We start from the raw sequence: 12223 nt of genomic DNA, 5'->3' as shown, positions 1-12223 counted from the left end.
TAGTCTGGTAGTTCAGCAATGGAAGTTAAAATATAAACAACAAATACCCTCAGAAGACTGTTTAACATACAAACAAAATTTACATCTAGGAAGGAAGTAAGGATAAAAGAAAAGGATTGTCTTAGTAAGAATCATGTCTTCAATCCTAAGAAGTTCATTAGATGTCTCCGGTGAAAAATACTTACTATGACAAACTGTCAGCACCTTAGCATGCTTCTTATTAGAGACATTTATACTGTTTTCTGCAGCACAAAGCGAGAATCCTTCCCATAGCCACATCCTGGGAAGCAGCTTGACATATCAAACTCACAGCTAAGTTGAAACAACCATTTGAAATAAAAAGCCTCCAGAAATTCCAAGCAAAGACTACAGTCAATTTCTAACTAAAAATACTAGAGAAGACACCACACATCACTGGCCACTGTGGCCCAGCTTATTTACACAGAATTTAAGAGGAAAAGCGTTATAGAAAATATAAATACATGTTTTTACATAAACATAAAAATATATATCTGTATTCTTTCTCCATATAGATGTATATATAATATATACAAAGTGTATGTGTATATATAAAATATATATAAGTAAAAGCAAGAACCTAAAGGATTTTAATAACAGTCTTCTATCGAGGCAGATAGTGAGAGCGTAAACCCTGCCCCAAATCACCAGAGCATGAGATTAGGGATGTTCTTAAGAGACAAGTTAGCTAATATTATACCGCCTAGCTCCCTTTGATATAGAACCTCCTTCTCATAATAATAATATGATGACAAAACCATCTCAGACTTCAGCTTCACAAATGCTTCCATATATACTTTTTTTTCAGTCTATCTTCTCAAAAAATAAAGCACACACTATTATCCACTTCACACATGAGGGACCTGAAGGTGTAAACACACAGTGACTTCTGCCCTGAGTGACGTCTCCAGGGCAGGAAGAGCTAAGATTCTCCTGACCTCCAAACCATGACTCCTTTCACAGTGCTGTCTGTTCCCCAAGGTACAGTAGAAGTCTCAACAACAGAAGAGACGGGGGAAGGCACTCTTTCTCAATTTGATGGGACTTTAGAAACAGAAATTGAACTGAAGGAACCCCCATCATTAAATTCAGCCTTACCCACACCCACATCTTTTGGTCTCTTTTCTCAATTTCAGCTCAGATTCCCCTATCTTTTCTTTCTTTTTCTAGAGACACATTTGGAGATGAAACCATTCATAGCTGTCCATTCACAGACAATTTGTGGCAGCATAATTGACAATGAGTCTGCTGCAAAAAAAAAAAAAGAAAAGAAAATGCTGCTTTAATAACCTTGGCCTAAAATACATTCTGTTGTATGCCTCAAAGGGTTTCAATAAAAAGTCAACCTGTAGAGACATATTTTCTTGGCTTAAACAACAATCCAAAGCATATAAATGTAGTCCAACTATAATGACATATTTATAGGCCAATAAAGCTTACACTGCAGCTTTCATACTTCACTTAAAGGAACTCTGTAAGAAGCAGTGTTATATAAAATAATTTGATTTTTTTTCAAACTTTAGCCCAAGGAATAAAAAAAATGCAAGTATGCTATGTTTAACTGATAGTGTTTATATTCCTTAGTTGCTAAAAGTTTCGTAAAATGAAATAATTCTTCATTTGACTAGTTCCAACTGCCATACCAAATATGGGTATCAGGTCCACTTTATTACAAACGCTAAGTACTGTAATTCTAAAGACAAAAATAAATAACTAGAGGCTTGTATAGTGAACGATTTAATCAACCCGATTCGTCTGGAAAAACAGGTTCCTGTGTTCATTATGCTTATGAATAATACATTCCTTAACCCTTCTATTTTAACATAGTTATTTTTTTCCCTCCTTTTTCTATAAACTTCAGTATGAAACTGTCTGAAAGAAGGTAAAATATTTCACTGAGTAAAGTCACAATTTGAATTGGTTTCATATTGAACTTTCTTTCTTTGAAAAGGACAAAGAAGGGGGAAAGGGACGAGTGTACTCGCACATCTCAGAAGTGTTTTTTTAAGATTATTACTTTCCACACTATCTAGATCTGCAGTTTTAGTCATCATTTACGATCTTAAATAGGTTTTTTTTCTTTTAAAAAAGCAAACATGACATCCGCAAATATTGTCCTTGAAGGGCAAGGGGATTAAAAAAATGAAAGAGTAGTGATTTGATGATTTGAGTCAGAGCAGTTATTGGAAGCTGCCATTTGGGGCAGAGTTTCTCTTTGTGGAGTATTAATTTGTTGGCAGAAACACATTTGTGAGAACATTCTTTTTTCTTGTTTTTTCTTTTTTACTATTCAGAGAGACAGGAAGTGACAAACTGGGATTAAAGGGAACTTATTCTAACTAAACATTGAACAAAAGGAGTTCTTTAATTAGCTTCTATATGGTAAAATCCCTTCTTTAAGAGTCAACCAAATTATTTTGTTATTATTGATATTTTAATATTGCAAAATAGTTCAGTCAGAAAAATAACACACTGGAGTTTTACTTTATCCACGGGAAGGTGAGATCAGTCTATTCTTTCCTTACTTCTGCTAGACAAAGAGAGGGAGGGGGTCTTAAGTAATCTCAGAGTTCATCTTCTTTCTCTGGTAAGAACAATGAGGAGCTGGAAGGGTTCTACAGAAGGAAAAACCCAATAAGTGTGTGAACTTCCATCCACAATGTGGTATTGGAAGTGGTTTCAGTGTGGCCAAGAGAAAGGGAGATAAGAAAACCACTGTGTAGAAAGAAAAGTGCAGACAACAAATATTTTGATGCTGCAGAGAAAGTAAGAGGTTGAAGAGAAAGTTGTTGGGACAGGAATGCACACAGCAAAGGACACCCCCAATCTCCCCAATATAAATCCTCACAATGTAAACTTGCAACCCTTAGATCAAGCAGATAATGGAAACTCATTACATTAAGGAAAGTTTTTGTTTCTCTTTCCACATTATTACAACACAGTGTGCATTCCAATTACAAAAGCTATTTGTCTCAAATTCCCCACAGTTCATACCAACTAAGTAGAATTTCAAGGCCCCAAATTCTATCCTTAAAGAGGTATTTTACATTAAAAAAAGAGAGAGAAAAATACACAGTGTTCCTCATTCTTCAGAGGGCTTTCCCAGTCAAATCTCCTGTTGCTTATTTTCCCTTCCTCTGCACTAATCATAGAACTGTTTCCCAAATGAGACCACCCCCCACCCCCCAAAAAAAAATCAGTCATCTAGAGATCCTTTTATCAGGTCACATTCCTTGGCCTTGCCTCAATCTTACTGAATGAAGAATCTGGGAAAACTGGCCTCAGCAATCAGTATTATTTAAAAAATTTCTCTAAGTGAGTCTAATGAACAACAAGATTTAAAAACCACTAAGTACTTTGAATATGCACTATAAACCAATTTCTTCTGGAATCAATTATTAAAAAGTTACATTATGGACATTTTTAGAATTCAGGAAGATCAAAACCTCTAAATGTCTTGATGAAATTAAGAAGTTGGGTTTCTTTTCATTCATTAATAAACTATCAATTTTAAATACAAAAACAGCTCTGCTATAAATACTCTTGTTTATATGTGTGACATCAAGCTTAACCATCTACACATCCTTTTGTCCCCCATGGGTTTCCTGTTTAGTTTTTTATTAGTAACAGTATATTTCATAACTTAAAAAAAAAAACAAAGAAACAAAAGGAAGGTTTTAATGTTAAGAAAAACATAAGACAATAGCAATACAGTTTAGATCATATATTAGGCAAGTAACACAACAGCCGTATTATTCAGCATTACCACATGTCAGAAGGCTAGTCACATGTGTTCATAAAATTGGCCTTGTAACAGCCTATATCAGAAAATCAGTTTAAAAAAAAAAAAAGGAAAGAAAGAAAAGAAAGAAATTCGTTGGTTTTAAAATAAAAACCAATAGATTAATAATTTTCTCTAAATGTGCACGTGACAACTGGGCCACCATGACCAAAATATTATTGTCTGACATCTAACAAAAGATGCCAAGAAACTGTTGATTATTAAACCCAAACTGCAAGAAAATATTAATGCTATTCCCAGAATACAGCATAGCTCATCACAAACCAGAATCACACAAAGACAAGTCAGTTACCGGTGTTATTCAGTCTCATCATGCCAATTAAAATAGTCTAAGTTTGTTGTAGTAGTTAAAATCTAGGTTAAAAGAAAAAACAGGAAGTCGTCACATTAACGCATAAAATAGGGCTATGAAAATCAGCATTGTGCTAGAATGAAAGAAAAAGATGCCTTAATATGTTAAAAGTGAAGTTCCTCTTTGCCTAAAGAGGAAATAACTGGTCTAAATCAGAGGTCAACAACGTTGGTCTTGAGCAATGCTAGGAAAGTAAGTCAGTGAATGCTACCCGGGAGACACAAAAGAGAAAAAAACAGGAAAGGACACAAAAAATTCATTGGAGAAGACAGTGTTAAGAAAAAGCAACAGAATAAATTATAGAGCCCCTTCCAAACACCAATATACACCTATCACTGGGTGTTACATCTCCGAGTGACCCTGAAAAGTTGCACACATTTTCCAGGCTTGGAGGTTAATTTGCCCAAGTCCACACAGCTAAGTAAGCAACAGAGTCAGGATTCAAACACTAAACAGAATAATGACACTGAATCCCAAATTCTCCTTTAAAGCTGTAGTGGAATAGGGGAAGGAAGGAAAGAAAAAAACACATAGTTGATGGTGACCACTGAACACTAAAAATTCTTGGGGGACCTAGGCCAGGAGTTGCCAACCAGAGGTTCCCCTGCTCTGACATTGCTCCCTTGATCCACATTAAGTAATTCATCTGTCTTCTTCATTTTGCTTTCCTGACACAGGCCTAGTAAATGTCATATTATCTACTCAGAACAAATATTTAAACTCTCCACTCATTCAATTTTGGGTACAACAGCAACTGAAAGTGAAAGTGAAAGTCGCTCAGTCGTGTCTGACTCTTTGCGACCCCAAGGACTGTATAGTCCATGGAATTCTCCAGGCCAGAATACTGGAGTGGGTAGCCTTTCCCTTCTCCAGGGGATCTTCCCAATCCAGGGGTCGAACCCAGGTCTCCTGCATTGCGGGTGCATTCTTTACCAGCTGAGCCACAAGGGAAGCCCAAGAATACTGGAGTGGGTAGCCTATCCCTTCTTCAGTGGATCTTCTTGACCCAGGAATCCAACCGGGATCTCCTGCATTGCAGGTGGATTCTTTACCAACGAGCTATGAGGGAAGCTACTGGAAGCTGCTAAATGCCATGTGTTATATCATCCAGTTTCTAGCACAGGGCTCCATAAATAGAAGGTCTTGTGATCCAAGAGGTACCATCCATTTCTTACACACCCAGTCATCTATCCATTCATATTCCCAGGTCCCTTTGAGATTAAAGAAATTACATATATATACATATGTATGTACACACACACACACACACAAATATGAATGACAGGGTTTCCAGAAAAACCTACAATAAAAGAAGTGGTTACTGTATATGCCCACATGTTAGATTTAGAAATACAAATGATAATTACCAAGGTCAGCTTTTTCCTTGAGAACGTCTTTGAAGTTGAGTCCACTGTTCAAGGTTGACTGCCGGTACTTCAGCAGAGCTTCCTTCTGTCCATTCCTTCCCAGGGACTCCGTTTTCACTGACCCAGCTTGGAGACCACATCTCCACTTGGAGAAATCAGAATGTACCCACTTGACCAGGTCTTCAAGCTTCACAATCACCTTTTCGGAAACAGCAATGACTTCATCCTACAAGAGGTAGTTGGGAGAGAACAACAGTATTGGTGGTTCTGAAGTAAATAATACATTTTTCAATAAAGCCTATCTGAAATACCATTTGAGTAGTTTAATCTAATGTGAGCAGACAATGTGTTTTTCTTGGTGACAGAGGACCTTCAATAACTCACTTCATTTCAAAGGTTTTTCACTGCTTGTGGTCTAGCTAAGGAGTAATTTATAGGATTTTTTCTGTTATGTGCTTAGAAAATGTCCAAAAATTGGTCAGTAATTCTAATAGCTATTTTTAATGCTAGTTGCCAAAGCTCAGTCTCCCTTTTTGACCACTTGGGTGAAAGCTAATTTTTAGGTGCCATTAATTACAAAAGTAGAAAAGCGAGAAGTAGATGACTAATGGTTAGCCTGTCTCTATATAAATGGTCTAAGTAAATCTGGGATTCTTGGAACTCTGACTCACCCCCAAATTCCTATGTTTATGGTACATTTTCCCTTGGCTTATACACAAATATTGAATTTAACTTTTGTCCTAAAATTAAATAAAACTGTGATGTAATCCCAAAAGAAATACTTCATAAATGTTATGTGCTTCCCACTGAAAGAAACTTACACATTCTCAAGTTTCTTAAAAACTTTGTAAGTTGAGAAATGAACTGATTTTTTCTCTTAATACATATGGGGTAAGAGGCAAGAGGGCGGGTGAGGAGAGAGCCTTTGAATCTAAGAAAAGTAGTTGAAACTTAAGTTTCTCCTATGGATCATAAATTTGAATTTTAAGCATCTTCAATTGCTTCCAGGAAACAACCAACTTTTCTAACTCAGAATTAATCCAACAAGATATTTAATAGATATCTATTCATAGAGCAAAGGAGGGCCTCTCTTTCCCGAAGATTCTTTGGAAAAGGCTTAAGAAGATCTTCTCACTGGGTTTAAAGTTAGATTATTTGAAGCATTTGACATTTCAGCTTGAACTGACTTCTTTCATTTCTTTTACTTCACGTTTCTGAAGAAAGTTGAGCTGTGAAAACCCCTAAGCTTACAAAATCTTAGAAATATTTTTGACAAACAACAACAGGAAGATGTCTCTGAGCTATTAAACAAAGGGAATTCACAAGTGATTTTGGCTAATTTTTCTATAAAACATGACTCTTTCCTTCTTCTCTCCCACCTACACACACACACACACACACACAGAGTACACACTACTCCAAAGCAAACAAAAGAGGGTTTATTAAGATAAGCTTCATACAGTAAAAAAGCCCTGGATTTGAAAACATTTAGTCTTTTTAAAATGTTTTAACGTAGGATCTAAAATTTCACTTTTCCTCATCCAGTTCCAAGCTGCCTCTGAGAAGAGTTTGTTAGGTAGCAGCAAAATAACAAATCTCGATCAAAAATGAAAAGTAAAACTTTTGTAATGGAATCCTTTCCCTTATCATGATTAAATATGAACTTCCACTAAACAGGAGACAAAGTGGGAACTGTTTTTATCTTCTGCTCAAGAAAAAAAAAAGTCAATACTTTATAAACAATGGGGCATATTACAAAGTACCATTTCAATGGATGATTTCACTCAGACTCACTACACCATCCTCTTGAAATAAAAGATCTGTAGTTGTCACGCATTTTATAGCTATTACATGGTGATTATTAAATGCCAGAATAAAAATTCAGGCTGGGTATTGTTTCAAAGCATATGGGAACAGCTTCTGGAAAGGGCAAACCAGAAATCAAGTTTAGCCTATACTGGAAAATAATTAAGTATCATGGTATATAAGGCTCAACATTAGCAAAAATGGAATTTGGCAACAGTTTTACCAAATATGGTTCCCTAGAAGAGACAAGTCTGGAGATGAGTGTTATTTTCAAATAGCTCTAACTATGATCAAATGATTATCATTTCAATTACCAGTTGCTTCAGATCTTTTCCAAGAAATGGCATGACTAGCTCTGGCTGGCTTCCAACACCCGCCAAACAAATCGTTTATTAACCAAGAGAAAATACAATCCTTATGATGTCATTGATGAATAAACCCATCTTTCAAGATCCAGTCTATAGATTTAGTCTTCCTTCCTCTTTCTCTCTGAAACAGGCTTTCTGAGTACTATGTATATACACAATACATAAAAATAAATGCAGGAATTCAAATAAACACATATTAGCCATAAACCCAAGTTTGGATTAATTGTGAAACCACCAGTATGTCTCACTGTGGATTCAGAGAAACTAGCCCTACAACATTGTCAAATGCCAGGATTTAGAAGGAGATCTGATAAGCGGAGGAGGTGGAAGAAACTAAACAACCCAAAAGAGCAAAACAGCCAACACATATACAGAAAGCGTCTCAGGAAACATTACTCTGTATACACAATGGCACAAATCACATGTTTGTATTTACTATTCTGTGCCAGTGCTGACTGAAGTTCCTAATACCATTCTTGGGCAAGTCTCTATGTCTAAGAAAAGAATTTCAATAAGCTCATCTAATGATTACATTAGCTCTCTGCAAACCAAAAATTAGCACTAGATAAGTATTGCTGACTTACTCTCATAAACATAAAGAAATACACTATTATTCTATTAACACACCTTAGCTCTTTTAACCCAGAACCGAATCAATATTTATATAGACTGAGTTGGGACACTTTCTAAGTTCATATTCCCTTTCATCATTGCTTTAAGCTGCCTATTTCTGTCATTTGGATTTTGTTCCTCCAACTGTGTAGTAACAGCATACTCAATCACAGAATCCTCTAAGTCAAAGGAGATCTTCTGGTCATATATCAGCCAGCTCATGTGTGTGGCTGGCCTCTCCAAGTGTTGTACAAATTGAGAAATTTTACACAAAGTCTCCAGATTTCTAACTCCTCTTATAAAATAAAATAAAGTGATATCTGAAAAAAAAATAACCCAGAAAACCCCTCTCAAAACAGAAAAGTTGAAACTGAGTAAGAGCTGCTTTCTTTAGATGGAATGCAAGCCGTCTCGTTTGCCACTGACCCCACCACTCCCTGTCAACTTACATTCAGCCCACCGTTTCCATGCCTGCCTGGCCCCTTGGACAGGCACCCATCATATAAACTTCCATGCTCTAATTTACCCCACCTCCTTCACTTCAGTGTTGAGGACAGTAAGACTCAGTGATATGTCCTACTGTCAACTGCAGGTGGAAGCTGGACAAGAATCCAAGTTTCCTATCTGCCAACACGGCATTCATCCTGGACTCTGGAGCCAGATTGCCTGGGTTCAAATCCCAGCCCTGTAATTTACTCCCTGTGGAACACTGGGCAACTTTAACTTTCTTGTGCTTCCATTTTTAAAACACACATTTTTTTAAATTTTAAAGTTTAGTAATACTGTCTATCTCTGATGGTAATGGTGAGGATTAAATTTGTCAACATAAATGAAGTGGTATGTCACATCATTGTCCTTGTTTCTCTGAATTAGTGTTTTCCAAATAGTACCACACAGAGATGAGTTTAGATGGCTCATGGATAAATCTTTTAAAATTCAATATAACTTACTCATTGCATATTTATTCTTGTAGTAACTTTCCACTTATGGGGAAGTGGTACTGCGCTTCCCATTTAGGGGAGATATAGAAAGTTTCTTTTTAAAAAACTTTGTTTTAAAAAATGGGTTAGTTTGAACAAAAGCATTAAATAAACATAGAAAATATGGGTATGGCCAAAAAAAGTCTTGATGCTATGAAAATAAAATTTGGAACACTACATTATATATCAGTGGCTCTCAAAGTATGGTCCAGGAGCCCTGGGGAATCCCCAAGACTATTTCAGGTGGTCCATAGAGTCAAAACAATGATCATAATAATACTAAGAAATTATTTGCTTTTTTCACTCTTATTCTCTTTCAAGTGTCTAGTGGGGTTTTCCAGTGACTATATGACAGATGGTATGGCAAAAGAGTGAATACAGAAGGAGATATGAGAATACAGCTGTCTCTGTTAAGCTCAATGGTAAAGAAATTTACAAAAATGTAAAACAATGCCACTGTTTATACTAATTTTTTTGTTTTTGAAAATATGGTTAATTTTCATAAAAATGTGTTACATTTACATAATGGGTTTACATTGCCATTTTCATTTTATTTTTAAAATCAACTTACAGTAAAACTTCCTTTTTTGGTGTACAGTTCTTTGTACACATGGCAACTACTGATCTTGCTTGGTATGGTTTTCTCTTCTGCAAAATGTCATATAAATTAAATCATACAGTGTGAAATCTTTTAAGACTGCTTATATTTCACTCAGCATAATGCCTTTGAGAGCCACCAGGCTGCTGCCGGTATCAACAGCTTGTTCCTTTTTTTCTGCTGAGTAGTACCCCATGGTATGGATGTGTTCCGTTGAGGAACACTGGGTTGTTTCCAACTTTGGTGATTACAAATAGAGCTGCTATAAATATTCATGTACAAGTTTTCGTGTGAACATGCATTTTCAGTTCTCTTGAATAAATACCTAGGAGGGGGACGGTTGAGTCATATTGTAAGTATATATTTCATTTTGCAGAAGCTGCCCAACTGTTTTCCAGAGTGGCTATACCATTTTGCATTCCCACAAACAATGTATGAGAGTTCCAGTTGTCCCCTGTCCTTACCAGCTCTTGATACTATTACTGTTAATTAACTTATTATTGCCATTTTAATATGTATGTAGGGGTTTCTCATCATGTTTTTAATTTTCATTTCCCTAATGGCTGATGATGTTGAACATCTTTTCAGGTGCTAATTTGCCATCCGTATATCCTTTCTGGTGAAATGTGTATTTAAGTCTTTAGCCCATTTTAAACATTGGGTTGTTTATTTTCATATTGTTGAGTTTTGAGAGTTCTTGTACCCTCGTGATACGTCTTTTATTAGACATAGGGTTTGAAAATATTTTCTCCTATTCTGTAGCTTGCCTTTTCATTCTTTATCAGTGTGCTTAACAAAAAGTTTTATACTTTGATCAAGTCCAATTGATCATTTTTTAATTTTATGCATTGTAGTTTTACTTTTATACCTATGAATTCTTTTGCCTGATTTCTGGTCATGAAGAATTTCTCCTTTGTCTTCATAGTTTTATAGTTTTACATTTACAAATATAATCCATTTTGTTTTTTTTTTCCCATTTGTTTTTATTAGTTGGAGGCTAATTACTTAACAATGTTGTAGTGGTTTTTGTCATACATTGACATGAATCAGCCATGGATTTACATGTATTCCCCATCCCGATCCCCCCTCCCACCTCTCTCTCCACCCGATTCCTCTAGGTCTTCCCAGTGCACCAGGCCTGTTTTGATTTAATTTTTTGTGAAGTGTGAGTCAGCTTGACAATCAGTTTTTGCATATAAATGTCACATTACTTTTATTTTTAAATAAATTGAGCATTTAAAATTATTTTAAGATTTAATTGCTAATACCAGTAGATATAATCCACATAAACCAAAGCACCTCTGTGGTCCTAAATAATCTGAGCATAAAGGGTCTTGAGTTTAAAAACTTTCAAAACCACTATATCACTAACCAAGGCTATTCTTAACTTTTATATACAATGGGATATTACTCAGCTATTAAAAAGAATGCATTTTAGTCAGTTCTAATGAGGTGGATGAAACTGGAGCCTATTATACAGAGTGAAGTAAGTCAGAAAGAAAAACACCAATACAGTATTAACAAATATATATGGAATTTAGAAAGATGGTAATGATGACCCTGTATGCAAGACAGCAAAAGAGACACAGATGTAAAGAACAGACTTTTGGACTCTGTGGGAGAAGGTGAGGGTGGGATGATGACAGAATAGCATTGAAACATGTATATTACCATATGTGAAATAGAACACCAGTCCAAGTTTCATGCATGAAACAGGGCACTCAAAGCTGGTGCACTGGGACAACTGTGAGGGATGAGATGGGAGGGAGGTGGGAGGGGGGTTTGGGACAGGGGGACACATGTACACATGTGTATAGGGAACCCAAATCTTTTAATACTGAGCAATAAGTATGTCTGCCCTTTATTTCGGAGAAGGCAATAGCACCCCATTCCAGTACTCTTGCCTGGAAAATCCCATGAACGGAGGAGCTTGCTGGGCTGCAGTCCATGGGGTCACTAAGAGTTGAACACGACTGAGAGACTTCACTTTCACTTTTCACTTTCATGCATTGGAGAAGGAAATGGCAACCCACTCCAGTGTTCTTGCCTGGAGAATCCCAGGGACGGGGGAACCTGGTGGGCTGCCGTCTATGGGGTCACACAGAATTGGACACAACTGAAGCGATTTAGCAGCAGCAGCAGCAGCAGCCCTTTGTTTTGGAGGAAGACACAAGCTCCATCTTCCAAGGCTGTTCACGACATAAACTTTCTTGAAAAGATAGTTGGAACAAAGGCAGTCAGTAGTTCTGCTCACAAGATGTGCAGATACTCAATGGACCCATGAAGAACACCTACCCAACAACTATTCAATTTCTCTCCT

General features: G+C 36.4%; 1 protein-coding gene across 2 annotated transcripts in view; it reads right to left on the bottom strand.

Moving 5' to 3' along the window:
- The window catches only part of ARID5B (AT-rich interaction domain 5B), a 188465-nt gene that overhangs the window by 150543 nt on the left and 25699 nt on the right, over positions 1–12223 (bottom strand). For both annotated transcript variants that reach the window (XM_061161604.1, XM_061161605.1), the window contains exon 3: positions 5540–5765. In XM_061161604.1, the coding sequence (XP_061017587.1) occupies positions 5540–5765 (226 nt within the window). The remainder of the gene's footprint in view (positions 1–5539; positions 5766–12223) is intronic.

The sequence above is a fragment of the Dama dama genome, chromosome 15 (genome assembly GCF_033118175.1).
Source record: "Dama dama isolate Ldn47 chromosome 15, ASM3311817v1, whole genome shotgun sequence".
Lineage (NCBI taxonomy): Eukaryota > Metazoa > Chordata > Mammalia > Artiodactyla > Cervidae > Dama > Dama dama.
The sequence above is the reverse complement of the archived record's forward strand: the minus strand, read 5'-3'. Positions and strand labels throughout refer to the sequence as shown.